General features: G+C 37.0%; 1 protein-coding gene across 2 annotated transcripts in view; it reads left to right on the forward strand.

The window, feature by feature from the left end:
• The window catches only part of BTBD9 (BTB domain containing 9), a 516,152-nt gene that overhangs the window by 347,130 nt on the left and 148,176 nt on the right, over positions 1 to 20,846 (forward strand). For both annotated transcript variants that reach the window (XM_078155391.1, XM_020999576.2), the window contains exon 8: positions 8,091 to 8,280. In XM_078155391.1, the coding sequence (XP_078011517.1) occupies positions 8,091 to 8,280 (190 nt within the window). The remainder of the gene's footprint in view (positions 1 to 8,090; positions 8,281 to 20,846) is intronic.

The following is a 20,846-nucleotide window of genomic DNA, read 5'->3' on the forward strand; positions in this document are numbered from 1 at the left end:
AGGCCAAGAATATCAAGTGAATCAATTAAAAAAATGTGGAGGAAGATAGCCTAGCAGTGCCAGATTTCACACTATATTACAAAGTGATAATCATCAAAACAATCTGATGCTGGCTAAGAAATAGAACCGTAAATCAGTGGAATAGATTAGGTGCACAATACACAGTGTTGTTGTCTTTCCTTCATTTTTTGTAGAGAACCACTGACATCATGATTTTGGAATGAGGGTAGTGTATTCAGCTGTGGCTGGTCAGTCCAAACAAGTTTAGAAGGCATACACAGTCTATTAGAATATTTGGGATGGAGAAGTCTCTCAATTTGCGTGCCTCATGTTTCCTTTGTGCTACTGTGATTCTGCTTTGCTAATAGAATATGGTGCCTTCTTTGGTGCAGGAACGCCATGCTGGGTGGTCCTGTGCCAGCCTCTCCCATGACTCACAATTAAAACCACAATTTTTCAGAGAGATCTTGAGAATGTCCTTGTTCCTCTTCTTCTGACAGCCTTGTGAGTGTTTGCCTTGTGCACATTCTCTGTAAAATAGTCTTTTGCTTGCTGAAACTTAGCAAGATATCTTGGGGTTTATGGGCTAGATTTCTTTTTTAAGGACCCTGCCTTAAACCTAAATCACTTTGTCTCTCACTGATTGGCCAAACAGTAGGTTCTAGCCCAAGCCTACCTTGGTTATTGTTTGGGTTCTGATAGCTAAGAGTGAACGTAAGTAGCAATTGCCTCTGTTTTGGCCAGAAACCCTGAGAGTCTTCCCCTCACAGATTGGTTTTTTTTTTTCACTAGATAAAAGAGGCCATTCTTTGCCTCATTTCTTACTTAGCCATTATCATTGAATGGGCATTGCCTCAGACAGAGATCTGGGAGAGACCATCACTTTGTTAAGGCCAAGGTCTCCCTCTGCATCCAAGGCCATCTCCAGTCATCCTGATCTATATCTTGCCACCCAACCCAGATGGCTCAGGAGGAGAAAATGAGGCTGGTAACTTTTCGCAGCCCTCCCTCACTTAAATCCACTTCACTTGCAAGTCATGACATCACCTTCCTGATGTTATGGTCCTCTTTCAAAGTGAAGGACAAACAACATGCATTTTGCATTTGAGCTACTTGGCCAGCCATCTCGGAGTTGTTCTCTCTGCAGTAGAATTTGAATGCATAACAGTTCAACTTGTGAGAAGACCTCAACATCTGGTACCTTATCTTAAGAGGCAATCTTCAGAATCCTCCTAAGACAATCCGACTAAAAGTGGTTCAGTTTTCTACTATGGCTGTAATAGACTCTCCAGGTTTCACATGCATACAACAGTGAATTCAGCACAACAGCACTGTAAATCTTTAGTTTGATATGCAGAGCTTGATACACATTTTTCTGGAGTGGCTACTGTGATGAGGAGTACCATGAAGCTGGAATAGGCTTCACAATCATATCTAGACTACTCAGCAAGTTTATGTGTCTCCCAAAAGAAGTAAACAGCAGGCTCATGACAGTGAAACTGCCACTTGTAAGAAAGTGCCATGCCACCATCATCAGTGTGTCTGCCTCCACTGTGACCAACCCTGAAGAGGTCAAAGAAAAAATTTATAAAGACCAGGATATTCTCATCAGTGTACTGAAAAAGGACAAACTTGTAATTCTCAATGACTTTAATGCCAGATGCAGGTACAGACTATCAGACATGGCAGGGAGTCCTTGGGAGGAGTAGAGTCAGAAACGCAACAGTCACTTACTACTGAAGACTTTTGCATCTCACAACCTTTTCATCACTAACACTGTCTTCCATTTGTTTAAACACAACAGAACATTGTGTGTTCACCCTTATAGCAAGCACTGGCATTTAATAGACGTGATCATTGTAAGGAGAAGTAACAGGTAAGAGACAGATGTGTTGTAGGCAATGTATGGCACAGAGTGCTGGACCAATCATGGACTCATCCTGTCCAAGCTAAACATTGCTGACCTGGAGAGAAAGCTGAGTCAGCACACAGCAACAATGAAGCAGAAGAGGAGTGAGTAACTTTCAGAGACTTGGTATGCAGCAGCACATTTGCTCATCTGGGCCAGAACACTTGCATACATCAGGATTGGTTTAACAAAAATGATGGGGAAATTCAGAAGCTGCTAAATGAGAAACATGAACTACCCAAGGTTTATCAGCAGGACAGCTCTTCCATCTCCAAGAAGGACAGTTTAATTCTATCAAAAAGTAAGGGGCAAGTGAAGCTTAGAGAGACACAATATTGTAAGTTCTCATTTACAGTAATACCATGGTAATCTCATGTTTGATTAATCCAAAGATTCAAGCTTTGGAGGCAAGAATTCATCATTTGACAGCTGAGAAAACTGGGGAGCAGTTTGGCAGAAACTAGGCATACAACAATATGTCACACTGTATACCAAGATAAGGTCAAAACAGTTACATGATGTGGACATAAATAGTGAGAGCTTAAGCAGATTGGGGGAGCATGGAAATTTTTACCTGTCAGATTTATTACTAAGGGAAGAGTTTATGACCAAACAAAAGAAAGGTAGAATCATGAGAAGTAAAATGGATAGTTTTGATTGCATGAAATTAAAAAGGTTTTGCACAAAACCAATGCAGCCAAAATTAAAAGGAAAGCAGGACACCGGGGCAGGGGGAGGGGAGATTATAGCAAATTTCTCTAATAAAGCCCTCATTCTCAAACATATAGAAAGTTTAGTCAAATTTATAAAAAAAAATAATAGCCACTCCCCAGTGGATAAATGGTCAAAGGATATGAACAGGCAATTTTCAGAAGAAGAAATCCAAGCTGTCAAAAGACACATTAAAAAATGCTTAAATCTTTATTGACTAGAGAAATACAAAGTAAAACAAATCTCAGATACCATCTCATACCTGTCACATTAGCTAATATGACAGAAAAGGAAAATAACAGATGCTAGAGGGGATGTGGAAAAATTGGGACACTAATGCACTGTTAGTTGAGTTGTGAACTGGTCCAACCATTCTGAAGAATAATTTGAAATGATGCCCAACAGGCTATAAAATTTGTATATATGCTTTGACCCAATAATACCACTACTAGGTCTATGTATCCCAAAGAGATAAAAGGGAAAAAGGACTGATATGTACAAATGTATGTATAGCAGCTCTTTTAGTCGTGGTAAAGAATTGGAAATTGAGGGGATGTCCATCAATTGGGGTATGGTTGAACAAATTCTCCTGTATGTTTGTGATCGAATACTATTGAGCTATAAGAAATGATGAGGGGGGTGGTTTCAGAAAAACTTGGGGAGACCTCATGCAGATTGAAGTGAGCAGAACATTGTACAGAATAACAGTAATACTATAACAATGACTAAATGCAAAAAGAATTAGCTAGTCTCATCAAGATGGTAATCCAAGGCAGTTAGTTGCAGAGGACCCATGATTAAAAAGGCTGCTGTTTGACAGAGTTGATAGAGCGCTGGGCTTGGAGTCAGAAAGACCAGAATTCAAATTTGACCTCAGATACTTACTAGCTTTGTGACCCTGGGCAAGTCACTTAACCCCTGCCTGAATAAAACTAGAGAAGGAAATGGCAAATCATTCCAGTATCTTTGGCAAGAAAACCCATGGACATTTGGTTTACGGGGTCACAAATTGTAGGACATGCCTGTACAACTGAACTACAATTTGAAAAATGCTGTCAACCTCCAGAGAGAGAACTGATGAAGTCTGAGTGTAAATTGAACCATCCTTTTGTTTTGGGGTTTTTTTTAAATTTCTTTGTTTCTCCTTTTAATTTTTTTTTCAAATCTTAGCTTATTGCTTGCCTTTTCAGTTGTGGGGCAGGGATGAGAGGGAGAGAATTTGGAAATCAAATTTTTATTTTTAAAAATTAATGCTAAAAATGAATGAATGAATGAATAACAGGGGGAAAAAGACAATGGTATTTTAATTGCTTCCTAACTGTTCTCTCTGACTAATGTCCCTCTTCTCTGTAACCCATTCTCCATGTAGCTTACAAAGTGATTTTCTGAAAGTAAAAGTCTTGACCATGTTTCTTCCTTACTCACTAAACTCCAATAGCTCCCTGTTGCATATAGGATCAAATATAATATAGTCGGCTACTGGCAGCTAGGTAGTGCAGTGGATAGAGTGCTGGGCCTGGTGTCAGGAAGACTCATCTTTATGAGTTTAAGTCAGACACTTGCCAGCTTTGTGACTCTGGGCAAGTCTTTTAACCCAATTTACCTCAGTTCCTCATCTGTAAAATGAGCTGGAGAAGGAAGTGGTAAACCACTCCAGTATCTTTGCTGAGAAAATCCCAAATGGGGTCATGAAGAGTTGGACACAACTGAAATAACCAAACAACAACATAATCTGATGTTTGGTTTTTAAAATCCATTACAACTTGATTCCAACTCATCTTCTGAATTTTATTCCGCTTCCCATATTCAGCTGGACCTGATTGGCCTTCTTGCTTTTTCTCACATACATCACTCCATCCCATACTTTTGTAGTAACTGTCCTCCCATCCTACAGTACATTCCCACCTCTTATAAATTATTGAATTGTTGTTTTATTCAAAATTCTGTGACACCTACATGAAGCCTTTCTTAATTCTCCAGCTGTTAGTTTCCATCCCAACAAAGAATTTAGTTTGTATTTATTTTGTGTACTGTTTGTATTTATTTATGTACTTATTGTTTCCTCCAATAAAATGGAAAGCCCTTGAGAGACTGTTTCATTCTTGTCTCTGCATCACTAGCATCTAGTGCATAGTTGGCCCTCAGTAAATACTTGCCAGTTGATATACTGATTGATTGATTGAAGGACATTGATGGGCTAGAAGAGAACAACTAGGGTGGTAAAGGGACTTCAGCTCTTGTCATATAAGAACTAGTAGAATGAACTAGATATGTTTGGTTTGAAGGAAAGAAGACTTAGCCAAGACATATGGGCTATGGTCATGTATCTAAAGGGCTGTGCGGTGGAGGAGGAAGTAGACTTCTATTTGACCCCAGAAAGCAGAACCACGAGCAGTGGGTGGCAGTTGCAGAAGCAAATTTAAGCTCAGTGTCATGAAAAATGTCTTAATAATTTGAGCTAAGAGTGAAATGGTTTCCTGGATAGATTATAGTGTTGCAACACAGAAAATGCTTAATTAATGCTTTAATTTTCCTATTGAGAGGTAGTGGTTCCCCCTCATTGGAAGCCTTCCAGCGGTAAGTTATAATGAAGATCCCACTATTATATAGGTTGGACTAAATGGTTGCTGAAATTACTTCTCTCAAATTCTATAATTCTGTGATCAGTTGTCTTTTAAGTGTTAGAGTTCTGACTCCAAAGTCAGAAGACCTAATTTTGAATCTGGTTTTATATTCTTACTAACTGTATGCTTGAGAAAAATCATTTTAACTCTATAAGCCTCAGTTTCCTCATGTGTAAAAAACCAAACCAAACCAGATAGTTGTTTAAAAAGTATCTCCACTGTTAAGTCTCATGTTTACTATTCACTGGGGAAAATTAGAAGATATTCCTCTCCCCACAAAAATTATTTGTATTTATATTGTTTATATTTTCTGTTTACTCATCTGAATAAATGTTCACTCTCTTCAACCTCTACCCCTCATTTTAGAAGAGCCTGGAGAGCAGGAACTCCTTTTTTTTGCCTCTTTATTCCCAGCCCCTTTCCCTGTACCTGATCACACTAAAAATTTAATAAATACTTCTTGAATTAAAGAAGTGTGATATGGTTGAGTTAATTTTATATTCAGTCATGAGTTCCAGTCCTGCATATTGCCTTTACCATGATCACATGCTCTTCCTCCATCCATTACCCGCTGCCACCCTATACTAGTATAGCCAACTTCCAGATCTGTGTGTCCCTCTTAGTACCCTGGATGATAGCCACACCAGGGGCGGGGTAGGACATTGCCTCCCTCTGCTGAGATAGAGTTCAGTTCTGGAAAGAACAATTATTCCCAGAGGTGAACATTCTCCCTAATCAAACACATTATAAGACCCCTTTCTTTTTGTCCTCTGCCATGCTTCAGTGGTCCCTCTTTGTTTCCTCCTTTTAGAATGAGACCTTGCCATTCCTTCACTTACTCCAGTTCCTCTCCTCTACTGTTCTTACCCTTTTCTTATATTACCCTTCATTAAAAGACTAAATAAATTACTCTTTTTCTCTGCTTATGTCCCAGCCAGGTGAGAGAGCATGTCTAGCTCCCTTCTGTTTCTTGCCTCCCATTTCCTCACTTAGGGAACTTCTCACTGTTTTATTCTCCTGTCTCTCTTCCCCTTTCCTCCATGCACACAAAATCCTGATTCGTTTCTAGAGGGGTATAAATTTTAAAGTATTCTTCAATGAAATAAAAATTATTTAAGTAGAGAGATATTCAGTGTTTGTGGTTGGCTTGAGTCAATGTGATACACGTGATCTTATCTGAAGAAATTTATAGATTTAGTGATACACCAGTCAAACTACTAAGAGGTAGAAACTTCAAATAAGAAGCAGCACTTCCAGATCACAGGTTATACTATGAAGCTGTAATCAGAAAAGCTATTTATTCTCATTTAAAAAGTTTAAAATGGATTATCAGAACAGACTAGAAAAGCAAGTCAGAAACAATAACACTCAATAAAAGTGTTTGATAAATTTAAGAACATGAACTATGTGCATATTCCCTCTTTGACGAAAAGTGCTGGGAAAACTGGAAAATAGTTTGGCAGAACCCAGCACCTTATTCTTCATACCACAGTTACTCAAAATGGATATGCAGCCTGAATATGAAAGGTCGCACCATTTTTTTTTAAATCAAGAGAAAATGAGATGGTAGGGAAAGAATTCTTAAATAAGGGACAGAGGGTGTCACAAAAGGTAAGAGATTTCAGTTATGTGAAACTGACAACTTGTAAAAGAACAATCTGCAACTAAGATAAGGGAAGTTGTCAATTGAAAAATAAAATCTTTCCATCAAGTATTTCTGGTGTGGGTTTCATATCCAATATATGAACTAAAAGAAATATATGAAACCAGAACCATTTTTCCATGGATAAGTACTAGATACTTTTAAGTACATAGATAAGTGCTAGAGATAGCTCAGATAGGCTCACGAGAGCTTATTGTTAAATTTTCAGCATGAGCATGAACCTTAGAAACTGCAAATACTACAAATCCAGACTTGATTTGTTTTGTTGGTTGTCTGGACTTAAAGTGATACAAAAATGATAATAATGCAGATTAAATGTAAAAGTGTATCCTGCATTGTAGAGATGGTTGTCAAACATTCAAACTATAAATTGATTTAGCCATTTTAGGAAAGCATTTTGTAATTATGCAGAAGAAGTGACTGAAATGTTTATATCTTTTGATCCAGAGATTCTGCATCTAGTTATATTCCCCAAGAAAGCCCCAAGACAGGTCTCATGTATACCAGAATATTCATAGCACCAGTTTTTGTGGTTATTAAGAACTGGAAACAAACTGAATGCCATCAGTTGGGGAGTGGATAAACAAATTATGTAACATGAATATAATGGGATATTACTGCACTATAAGAATTACTAAGACAAAGATTTCAGAGAAGCATGGAAGATTTATTTGAACTGATGAAAATGAAGTAAAGAGAACAAGGAAAACAATATATCCAATGACCAACACAAATGTAATTAAATATTATTTAATTATAATTTCCAAGTTTAGGTCCAAGAAAATAAGAAAATGAACCTCTGTCCTTTTTTTTTTCCAGAAGTGGAGAACTATAGGTGTGGAACATTGCACCTACAGTCAAGCTCAATTGAATTGTTGGACCGTTTTGCTGAACTGCTTATTTTTTTCTTTTTTATTCTATTTCAGTAGATGGCTTGTTGGATAGAAGAAAGTAGAGTGATATATTTGGAACAGAGATTGTATTAAAATTAAAATTATTAATAATTTTTTAAAAAATTTGAATAAAACTCTTAATTTATAAGGCATATTAATAGTAATATTATATCTTCTAATCTACTTTTTGTCCTTAGTCTAAAATAGACTGTAACTTAGTACAGAGGTCATTGTTTGAATCTGTTTTGCCACTTGTATTCTGATAACAAATTTTGTATTGCATTTCACAGTTCCAATGGAGAATGTTGCAACAATTGCTGATTGTGCTAGTGTGATTGAGGGCGTGAGTCGTAGTCGCAATGCCTTGTTGAATGGTGACACCAAGAATTATGATTGGGATTCTGGGTACACCTGTCACCAACTAGGAAGTGGTGCCATTGTGGTTCAGCTGGCACAGCCATATATGATTGGGTCAATACGGTAAGATGATTATTTTTTCTTATGAAATGTCAATATATATGGCTTTTGTTGTCCTAACAAGTTGTCCACTTTAGAAGTGTAATGATTGTTTATTCACTTAGACAAGTCAGGAACTTCTTTTTCAAAACTTACTTTGTCTGATTTAGAAGAAACTTTATTTCACATTTTTTTAACTCTTGTGCAGTGAGGGGATGTCGCATAATACAGTTCCAAGTAATTATATGAACTTACCTGTGTGCATTCTCAAACACATATCTCATGTTTGCAGTTAAAATGTTTGCTTCCCCAGATCACCTGAAGTAACCTCACTTAACCACTGAACTTGAGGGTAGGTAAGAAGCTCTTAGAAGTGGTCTAGAGCAGTTATTTTATGTGGGTTGACAGAGTATGGCTCTAACATAAAACAAATTGTGAACAAAATAGGATTTGAATAAAAATTAAAAACAGCCCTAAGCAATGCTACTTTTTGACTTGATGATTTTATAAGAATCTCAGTTTATAGAGAAAATTCGAGCTTACTTCACAGACACAGTGAATTTCAGAATCTCAGAGCTGGAAGAGACTTCTTTGGCCATCTAGTCCAACTCATACCTAAAAAAGACTCCCCTCTCCAAAATACCTGATAAGCATTTAAGCAAAATTTGCTTAAAGACCTCCATTTGGGGGTGTGGAGAAGAGAATTCACTGCCTATTTTCCACTTATGGATTGCTCTAATTATTTGGCAATTTTTCCTGACACTGAGCCTTAATTTGCCTGTTGTATAACTTTTTACCTGTTGCTTTCAGTTCTTAATGAAGACATGCTTGTTCTTTGTGATCACCTCTTCCTTTTCTAGATGTTTACTAACCCCTCCTTTAGTAATACAGCCTAATTTTTTTTTCAAGATTTGAATTAACTCCCACTAGCCTGTAGTTTGGAGAGTTTTGTTGGTGTCATTAAAGATTACCAGCTGCCATAACTTCAATGGCTACTCTATATTTAGAGAGAAGGATGCTCAGACTGTAGCAGATGTTTTTCACAATAATTAGTAGTAGTATATGTACTGCTCATATTTATGATTTCATTCTAATAGGGATGAGGTCAGGTACTGTAGTTCCATTTTAACCAGAGTAGGACATGTTCTCCACAAGTTTCTTCTCCATTGCAAAAAGCATGAGACATGATCAATATTGTAAACAACTATGGCAGTTATAAATTTCTTAGATACAACCCACAGCTTCATAGGATAAATTGAATTCAGAAGAATGTACCCAAGTGATCTGAACTGCTGCTCTAGGAAGCAGAGTTCCAGCTATTGGGGAGATTTTAAAATAGCTTAGTGAATTAAGAAATGAATATAATATTTTAAAGGTACCAATAAAAAAGGTATACTTTTTTGCAAATAAGTTGAATTAGAGATTAACAATATTTTACCTATGTATGAGTCTAGAAACATCTTAGGGGGCAGTAGTCTTAATTCAAGTAATCATATAATTGTATAGGTTAGAAAAAAATTAGAAGTTATTTAATATAATCCCCTTCACCATACATGAATCCCCTCTGTAGCATCCATCCCTTAGAGACAGTCATCTAGCCTCCATTTATCACAGCTCCAGTGATAATGAACTCATCCAGATTCCACAAGATCATCTGTCTGATTTTTGGGTAATTCCAATAATCAGAAATTCTTAGTTTGTTTTGAAAAGTATGTTGAGCCTCCTCAAAGTAAGCTTCTGCTTATTTTCTGAGAACTGTATAGAAGAACTTGAGAGTGTTCTCAATTGATTTCCCTTCTAAAAATGAGATTCTAATGAGCAAAGTTCCTTGGAAGTATTTCTCACAAAGAAATTAAAACCGACTTCTTTTATTTTTTACTAAAATCATGAATTTTTGTTTTTACTAGAAGGGTAGAATTTACCCTGACCAGGATATATTCCTATTTATATGAGACTCATAAAGGGACTCTGTCAATCATTCAGCATTCCTCATACCATGTTTGTTAATATCACTTTATAATATGGCAGGTAGGATCATCCAAAAAAAGTAAAACATCCTCCAGCCTAATGACTCTTAGGAGCAATCCTGACACTAGTCATCTTCTTTGTTTTTATTGTAAGAAAAATTAATCGAGGATTCCTTTATAGTAAGTAAATCCTTTTAAAACCCAGCCTTCATGAGAGGTATTTTTTTCAGATATGGTATAGAACAAATTTGGTATAAAAGGGATTCTGGTAATTTAAGTCAATCTCTCTTACTCTTTCTTAGCCCCAGGAGGCAGCTAGCAACATAATAAAGAGAGTGCTAGTCTTAAGAGTCGGGAAAACCTGAATTCAGATGTGGCCTTAGACACTTAATAGCTATGTGACTCTAGTCAAGTCACTTAACTTTTTCTTCAGCTATAAAATGGGAATAATAATAGCACTTACCTCACAGGGTTATTGTGAGGCTCAGATAAAGTAATATATGTATAGTGTTTTATAAACCTCGAGGCACTATTTAGGTTAGCTTCCTCCCCCCCCCCCCCATAAAACGAGAATTGTGGATAGATTATAATGTGAGATTCTCCCTGGATATGGCTTTCTACTTATTTTCTTCTTAAACTTCTGAAGTTTTTTAGATGGCTTTGAAAGCTGTCAAGAGATTAAATAAATAAACATCATTGTTTTTAGTTGCATAGTTTATTGTATAAGCACTGAATCATTTTAAATATTGAGAAAGAGCACTGTCATAGTAGCTCCCCTGATTTATATTTGGAACTGGCCTTTTTACTCTCTTAAGAGGGAATTTTATGCAGACACTACTGGATTTGCAAGAACTGTATTTTTTGGTGTGGGACTGTGCCCCAAGGGCAGCCCATTAAGTCAAGAAAGCTGACAGGTTCTAGAGTGAGAGATCTCTTTATAGCTGCTAATAGGGCCTCTGAGGAGTTAGTTGAGGAAGGAGACATCTAGCCTTCTTCATTTCACATTGGCATTTCTTCCTCCCATAAAAAAGTAAAGTAAAAAGATAAAATAATGTCATTTTAATACAATAAAGGTTTTTTCACAATAAGGTTAAAACCTATAAAGCTTAGTACAACTTGCTGGTGTCTTGGGCTACCTTGGGGATTTGATGCTGGATTTCTTGTAGTCACAAAGTGTGGAACCCTTCATAAAATGAAACTTTATAATTGGCTAGGTTACCAGTTGAGAACAACTGGTAGGGAGCCTTTAAGCTTGAACCTCAGACTAGAAGGCTTTGTGTTTGATAAATGGGAAAAGTGGTAGCATTCGAGGAAATAGAGCCCAGATCCTCTTAAAACACCCTTGTGAGGTTTTGAAATGCATGCATCTAGAAGGAAATAAGAAGGATCACCTTTACATTTCCCCAGCAAGCTCTGGAATCCACACAACAACTCCCAGACTCCAGAGATGCTAATACAAGCTGGGGTAGAGCGCAGAGAAGCCCTGGGAAATTCAACACAGGTCCAGTGTAGTTAAGCCTGGAAGCAGGAGAAAAGTCCCAAAGACTGACCCTGGTATCCCTGAAGTCCTTGACAACAAGGGATTTCTGGAAGGGGTTCGGCCTAGCACAGAGCTCCAAGTCAGCAGGATCTGAACGGTAGGTCCATGAATCTAGAATCAGGAGAGAGAACCGGGACAAAGCCCAGCCCAAGGTGTCTCCTAATCCTTTCAGGGAAGCTTAGTACAGGAGCACACCCTGAGCCTAGAAGCAGGAGGGAAGGACTCCAGTGAGCCTAATGCAGGAGGAGGACTTGCAACCCTATGGCAAGAGAGAGAGCCTCCCAGACAGAGCCTAATACTAGACTAGTCTGAGAGTCCCTTGAAGAAGGATCTTAGTCTTGGCCGCTATGATCAAGACCAGGAAGTCCTTGCCCATGCCATTCAGTCATAGAGCCTGGTCCAAGCACTGGCCTTCCCTCTACTCTATCCCCCCAGATTAGACACTGAGGCTGCAGAAATAAGGAAACCAAGGAAAACTCTGCATATCGTGAGGAAATGCCTTGGTTGGAAAGAACCCCTGGAGGTAAACCCAAATGAAGATAGCAGCCCTAAGACAACTACAGGTAAACCTGGGTGGCGAGAGGGGGACATCCTGGCCACCAAGGACTATAGGAATACCTAGAAGAAATAAAACAAGAGATACAAAATGGAATAACCAGGGAGGAAAGAATGTTAAGAATTGATATTTTAGAAGAGTCAGTGGAAAACCTCATCCAAAAACTAAATGCTACTAAAATTAAAATGAGCTATGTAGAAAGAAATGACCCTAAGACAACAAGAAAATATTTTTAAAAGTCAAAGAGTTGAAAAAAATATGTCTGAGAAACATTTTATCAGCAAAAACTGACCTTGAAAACAAGTCCAGGGGAGATAATCTAAATCTTCAAACTATCTGCAGATCATGACAAAAAAAAGTCCAAATATCACATTTCAAGAAATTATAAATGAAAATTGTCCTGAACTCTTAGAATCAAAATGCAAAGAACCCACCAATAGCCTCCTGAAAGAAACCAAAAAAGAAGAAGAAGAGGAGGAGAAGGAGGAGAAGAAGAAGAGGAGAAGAAGGAGGAGAAGAAGAAGGAGAAGAAGAAGGAGAAGGAGGAGGAGGAGGAGGAGGAGGAGAAGAGAGAAGAAGAAGAAGAAGAAGAAGAAGAAGAAGAAGAAGAAGAAGAAGAAGAAGAAGAAGAAGAAGAAGAAGAAGAAGAAGAAGAATGATGATGATAATAGGACCAGGAATATAATAGCCAAAATCCAGAGCTTCTAGTTCAAAGAGAAAAGAGGTCAAAAAGAGCCAAAAAGAGTTCAAGTGCCAAGGAGCCACAGCAAGGATCAGACCACATAGCAGTTGCTTTTTTTAGGAGAGGAGAATTTGGAATCCTCATTCCAAAAGGCAAAAGATAAAGGCTGAGGAGTATAATCCTTCAAGTGAGGGGTGGAGGGGTGCGCCTTTCACTTGAGAAGATTTTCAAGCATTCCAGATGAAAAGACAAGAACTGAATAGATTTTTTGAAATGGAAATGCCAAAAAAAAAAAATTCAGAGAAATACGGAAAAGGACACGTTTTGTTTTAATTGGAAGAGAACATATAAATTATTTTACATGTTTATGGAAGGTAGAGGGAAGAGAAGTAAATGTCTTCCCGAGCCCGTAATATCTTTTTAGGGTCATGGAGAAAGGTAAAAATTACAGAGGGCCTGTAAATGGTTTTGATCTGTTTTGAGGGTCTTCAGAGAAGACAAAATATGGGCAGGAAAGGAGAAAAAAAGGAGGAGGAAGGAGAGGGAAATCAGTATCACATAATAGAACTGCATAAGATGAAGAGTACATAATCACAGAGGAAGGAAGAAGGGGAAATGAGTATCTCATGAACCTGACTTTCCTCTGACTAGATAAAGATGGAACATAGTTATACACATGCACATATGCACGCGCACGCGCGCGCACACACACACACACGCACACACACACGAACTTTTCTGTGCATTAAATTCAAAAGGGAAATAGGAAGGAACAGGGACAAGATAGGGGGAAATGGATGCTTAACGGGTATAAGAAGATAGATAAAGGAACGGTCATAAACAAAACAAAATGAAAGGTCTGGAGAGAGGAACATGAGGAGAGTAAAAGGAAAGAAGAAAGAACAAAAAACTTTAATCAGGGATGGAAGAAAGGGAAGAAAAGAACTGTAAGAATGAGGAAACAAGCTGTTTTATTTATAGGCAAACTCCCTCTCTTTTACTACCTTCTTATTTGTAAACAGGAGGGTGGGAGCAAAGAGAGGGAAAAAGTACGAGGGGACAGAATGGGGAGAGGTATGTATTTAACAATCCTAGCCCTTGGAAGAACTCACCCATAAAACTGAAGAGCATTGCAGAATAGATTAGAAAACAGAATCTGATAATATGTTCTTTACAAGAAATATGTTTCAGCTGAGCTCTAAAAAAGCAGGAGTAGCAATGACTTCATGCCAGACTACAGTAAATATAGACGTGATAAAAAGATAAGCAGAGGAACTGCATTATGCTTAGGTTTACCCCAGGTAACAAATCAGTATCAGTATTTCATATGTGTGGGTCTGTGTACACACACACACACACACACACACACACACACACACACACACACGCACACACACACAGAGATGATAGGTCTGTGGCAATTAACGAATGAAGATAGCAAGAAATTTATGTAAATCTCAGTTGCTCATGGTACCTTCATAAAAAAGTGAACATATATAAAGACTGCTTCAAAAAGTGTAGAAAAACAAAAATACTAAACACATCACTTACTGATCACACAATGTAACAAAAATTGTGTTCAGTAAAGGTCTATTAAAGGAAGAATTTAAAAATAATCTGAAACTAAGTAACACAATTCTAAAGAAGTGGTGGGTCAAAGAATAAATTATAGAAACAATGGAAAATTTCATCAAAAGAAATGACTGTGAGGAGACAATATACCGAAATTTATGGGATGCAGCTAATGCAATTCTTAGAGGGAAATTTATGACTCTAGATGTTTTCATTAACAAAAGAGAGAAAGAATAATGAATTAGACATGCAGCTAAAAAATACTTAAACAACAGCAAATCAAAAATCCTCAACAAAGCAACAAAATAGGAATTCTGAAAATTAAATGATTAATAAAATCATGATAAAAAAAGATCATTAAATTGATAAGTAAAAGAAGGAACTTAAAAAAACTAACAAAATAGATAAATAGCTAATCTGATTCTTAAAAAGAAAGCGGAAAAACAAATTGTATCAAAAAGGAAAAGAACCCAATGATTTAAGAAGGAGGAAATGAAAGGAAATTATCAAATTATTTTGCCCAGCTGCATGCTAACAAAAGCAATAAATTAAAGGAAATGGATTCATATTTTCAAAAATATAAAGTGCCCACATTAACAAAAGAAGAAACAGACTGTTTAAATAGCCCATTATCAGGAAAAGATATTTAACAACTCATAAATGACTAAAGAAGAAAACTCGAGAACCAGGTGGATTTCCAAGTGAATTCTATCACTCTTTCAAAGAACAGTTAATTGCTTTATTTCATAAATTATTTAAAGTAATGAAAAATGAAAGTAGCATTTTAATCTCTAAATCGAGAAGAGACAAAGAACAATATTCTCAATGAACATTGATGCAAGCTACAATATATATTAGAATACTTACTTTGACTAGATTTTATACCAGACATTCAGGGTTGGTTCAATATAAGGAAAACTATAAGTGTAATAAATCATGTTAATCATATAAATAATAAAAACCACTTAAAGAGCTTTTCATAAAATCCAGCATCCATTTCTATTTTAAAAAAACGAAACACGAGAATGCATAGTAATAAAATGAACCTTTCTTTAACATAGTAAATACTATTACTCTAAATCCAAGAGGAAAATCAGGGTAAAGCAAGGATACCTTATTTAACATGGTTCTAGAAATTATATCTATAGCAATAAGACAAAAAAGAAAAATTAAGAGAGCAAGCATAGGTACAAAGGAAACCAAATTATCAGTTTCTTGCAGATGACATGATGATTTACTCAGAAAATTCTAAAGATCAACCAAAAATTAATTGAAACAATAAATTAAACAAAGTTCCAAGATATAAAATAAATCCACATTAATCATTAACATTATTCTGTTACTAGTAAGACCCAGCAAGAACTGGAAAGAGAAATTCCACTCAAAATAACTAGAGAACCTATAAAATATTTAGGAGTGTATATACCAAGATGCGCCAGGAACTATATCAATCCAGGTATAAAACAATCTTCATAGAAGTATAGGTCTAAATAATTCAAGAAACATTAATTGCTCGTGGGTAGGTCACACCAACTTAATAAAAATGACAGTGCTGCTTAAATTAGTCTACTTATTCATTGCTGTGCCACACTATTAAAATAATATTTTATAGTATTAGAAAAATAGTAATGAAATTTATTTGAAGGAATAAAAGCTCATGGGTAATTAATGAAAAAAAAGTATGAAGGAAAATGATTTATTAGTATCAGATAATAAATTGCTCTACAAAGGCAGTAATCATTAGAGTAACGTGGTATAGAGTTCACCCAGTAGAATAGATTAGGTATATAACATACCAAAGCAAACAAAACAACATAGTTCCATAAACATAAAGAACCCAATTACTAAGATAAGGACTTACTGTTTAACAAAAACTGCTAAGAAAATGGAACAGTAGTCTGGCTGAAATTTGATTTAGGCTCAGCATGTCATACCATATACCAAAATAATAATAGTGATAGTAATAATAATAATAATAGCTAGTATTCACGTAGTGCTTTATGGTTTATATAGCACTTTACCTATGTTATTTCATTTGATCTAACAACAACCCTGGGTGGTGTGTACTATTATTATTCCCATTTTACAGATAAGGAAACTGAGAATAGTCAAGTGACTTACCCAAGGTTGCAAAGATAGTAGTTATCTGAGGCAGGATTCAAACTCAGGGCCTCCTTACCAGATCCAGCATTCTATCTAGTTTACCACCTAGATGCCTCGTGAAAACATGACCTAGATATAAAAAGTCACATCATAAAATAATCACAATAGTGAGGAATAAATTGCTTTCAGATCTATGGATAGTGGAAGAATTCATGAGTTGAGTAAACAATGATAAAAAGGATCACATAAAATAAAATTAACTATTTTGATTATATAAAATTTAAATGTCTTTGCACAATCAAATCTAATCCAATTAAAATTAAAATGGAAATGGGGGGGGAAGATCTTTGCAGCAAGTTTCTCTGATAAAGGTCTTATCCAATTTATATAGGGAATTGATTCAAATTTACCCATACTGAGAGCCATTACCCAAAAGATAAATGGCCAAAGCACATGAACAGATAGTTTTCAAAGAAAGAAATTCAAGTTATTAACAGCCATATAAAAAAAATGCCTGAAATCACAAATAATCGGAGAAATACAAATTGAAGCAACTTTTAGGTTTTGCCACTTATCTGACTGGCAGAGATGACAAAAGATGAAAGTCTTTGGAGGGTTTGGGGGAAAACAGGCACATCTAGTGCATTATTGGTGAAACTGGGAAATGGTCCAACCCTTCATTTGTAGCTATACCCAAAAAGTTACTTAGCTGTACATATCTTTGACTAAGCTGTACTACTACTAGATTTATACTCTAAAGTGGCCAAAGGAGGAGAAAAAAGAGTTTAATATTTAATGCTAGTGACTTCCCTCTGTTGATTTCCCCCAGTTTATCCTGTATACATCTTCTTTGTACATGGTTGTTTGCATGTTGTCTTCCCCATTAGAATATGAACTCTTTGAAAACAGGGACAGTTGGGTTTGGCGCACACTAATTGCTTAATAAATGTTTCTTGACTGACAGAAAAGATGAAGAAAAACAGCAACCAAGCCAGTCTTAGCTGTAGTCTACTCTTAGAGCAAACACTCCCATCATGCACACATGCCGAAAGTATTTAAATACTGTAATGTATTTTCTTTAAAACTGGAAAGAAGAGAAAATAAGCTTTAATTAGTCAAGACAAACAGAGGCAGGTTTAGCCCACCCTTTTACAAACCACAAACTGAATATAAATATGCTCCCTGTCTCACTTGGTATATCCATGTTGATTCCTAATGATCAGCACTGTCTTTCCCAGATGTTCACAAACCACGTTCTTAACATGTAGAATTTTGTTAAGGATCAGTATCAGACTTTCTGGTGTATGTAGAAACCATTACATTTGAAAATATTAACCTTCACTTTTTTCTAGGTTGTTGGTATGGTGTAGTGTAAGCTATTGAGAGAAATTATTATTTCCCATATTAATAGCCAATTATTAAAATTGGGGAGACCCCAGCTTTTTTTCCCCTGTCCTATTTCTTGTCCTGTCTCTCAAGGACAGGGATGATGGATTAACATTCTTCTCATTCTGGGTATTGCTACTCCACCCAACTAGCTCAGATTTCTAATCTAAAGTGAAACTCCCTTCTGCTCAGGCTTGGGTGGGTGATAAATTCTTTGTTTAGATTGCCCAAGGCTGGGGGTAATTAAGAAGTAAAAGACATAATCAAAGTTCATTTGAATAGGCTCAGCCCCTCATTGTAATACTCATTCTCTCATTAATTGTTAACCGATCAGAGTTAATTGCCACCCTCTGGAACACCCTTCTTCCAATGGGCATATAAACCTGAGCCCACTGCCATGACTGTCTTTTGATCTAAATAATAATAATAATGCTGCCATTATTAATAAAATGATTAAATTACCCAGAAATTATTTCTCAAACTTTTTAGACGTCACATTAGAAGTCAGGAGGATCTGGATTTAAATCAGATCTCTTACACTTACTAGCTTTGGCACACAAGGGGAGGCACATTTCCTCTTCTAGCCCTAGTTTCTTCACCTGTAAAGTGAGGATAATAGCACCCATCTCACCCATTTCATCATGGTGATAATCAAGTAAGATAATGTGTGTAAAGCACTTTACCTACCTTAAAGTGTTATAAATATGAGTTGCTGTTATTATTCTCCATCATTTCTTTAAAATTTTCAATAATGGCATGGGTATCATATCCAAAAGTTCCTTCACCATCATGGAATATGATTCGTTTCAACCTCATTTGAAATCAATAAATAAAGTCCTTTATATTGTTCTCACATCGCTTGGACTTCACTTTGCTCTTTCCAGTGTTTTGTTCATTTATTCCTTCAACAAATATTTTTGAATGTCGTCCAAGTGCAGAGAATTATACTAGAAGGTTAGGGAAATTATTTTTTAGATAAAACATAGTCCAGTTATCATAGTACTTACATAGAACTTAAGGGAAAGATAGAAACCTAGAATACAATGTTACAGTGTCACCTGATAAAGTTCATTAGTGATTTGCAGAACAAAATCCTGTGTAAAATATGAGGGATAACCAGTGATTGGGTCCACTACAAATTTGTTATACAACTTCAACTAGTTTCTCACTGCTGTTAGGCAGTCTTTCTACACTTTTCTTATCAACTCTCTATCCCACACTCCACAGCGGCTCTAACAAAACATTTCATCCTGGGGCAGCTAGGTGGCGCAGTGGATAAAGCTCCAGCCTTGGAGTCAGGAGGACCTGAGTTCAAATCCGGACTCAGACACTTGACACTAGCTGTGTGATCCTGGGCAAGTCACTTAACCCCAATTGCCTCACCAAAAAAAAGGCAAAAAACATTTCATCCCTTCTCCTACCTTTCGTGGCTCCCCTTCTGCCATCTTCTCTGTTATGAACCTTGCCTCATATTTTACAGAAAAAATCAAGGGCATTCAACATGTGCTCCTTCTTTTTCCCTCTTCCTCACCTCATATCACTCATATGCCTTCTGCCACTGTCTCTTCCTTCAACCCTGTTTGGCATTAAGAGGTGGCCTTATTCCTTACCAAGTCTAATGGGAAATATGATGAGTTCCATTTGGACATGTTGAGACTGGGCATCCAGTTTGAGATGTCTGAAAGGCAGTTAGAGATGTGAGATTTTAGAGTCATCACCATCCTGTCTCCTTTAATAGATTGCCCCTCTGTCATCCTCTCTCTGTTTCCCTCACTATCAATCTTTCCCTGTCTGCTGGCTCCTTTCCTACTGCCTACAAACATGGCCATGGCTCCCCCATCTTCAAAAAACCCACACTTGATCCTTCCATCCCACTGACTGTTGTACTGTATCTTCTGCCCTTTGAAGATAAATTCCTTAAAAATGCCATCTACAATAGATGCTTCCACTTTCTCTCCTCTCACTCTCTTATTAAGCCATTAAAAATACTGCCCCCTCCAAAGTTACTAATGGTCTTTTACTCGCCAGATGCAGTGACCTTTTCTTCATACCCATTCTTCTTGATCTCACTGCAGCCTGTTGGCCCCCTCTTTTCTTTGATGCTCTCTTCTCTCTAGGTTTTCAGGACATTTCTCTACTGATTCTTCTCCTATCTGCTTTCCAGGTCATGCCCTCTAACTATAGGTGTCCTACAGGGTTCAGTCCTGGTTCATCTGCTGTCTCCCTCTTTCTACACTTAATTATTTGATGATCTCATCAGCTCCCATGGATTTCTTTACCATCTCCATGCTGATGATTCTAAAATCTCACATCATCTAAAATCTCAGACATCTTAAACTAGATGTCCAGCAGACATCTTAAACTCAACATGTGCAAAGTGGAACTCATTATATTTCCAATTAGGCATGTTCCCTCCCTCCCCCTGGGCAACTTCCCTGTTACTGTAAAGGACCTCGTCTGATGCTGCCACACCCTGATACAGGCCCTTATCACCTCACACTTAGACTATTGCTATAGCCTGCTGGTAGGTTTGCCTGACTCATTTCTCTCCCCACTTCAATACATCCTCTAGTGAGCCACCAAATTGATGTTTTTTTCATTCAGGTTCGACCGTGTCACCCCTCCCCCCCACCTCAGTAAACTCCAGTGGCTCCCTATCCCCTGCAGGATCAAATATAAAATCTAGCTCGAAGACCTTCATAACTTATCCCTGTTCCCTACTTTCACTAACATCCCCCCCCCTTCTAGTCTTTTTGCTCCTTAACTACCTGCCACATCCCCTTC

This window comes from Phascolarctos cinereus, unplaced genomic scaffold (assembly GCF_003287225.1).
Source record: "Phascolarctos cinereus isolate Bilbo 61053 unplaced genomic scaffold, phaCin_HiC Scaffold_5;HRSCAF=322, whole genome shotgun sequence".
Taxonomy (NCBI): domain Eukaryota; kingdom Metazoa; phylum Chordata; class Mammalia; order Diprotodontia; family Phascolarctidae; genus Phascolarctos; species Phascolarctos cinereus.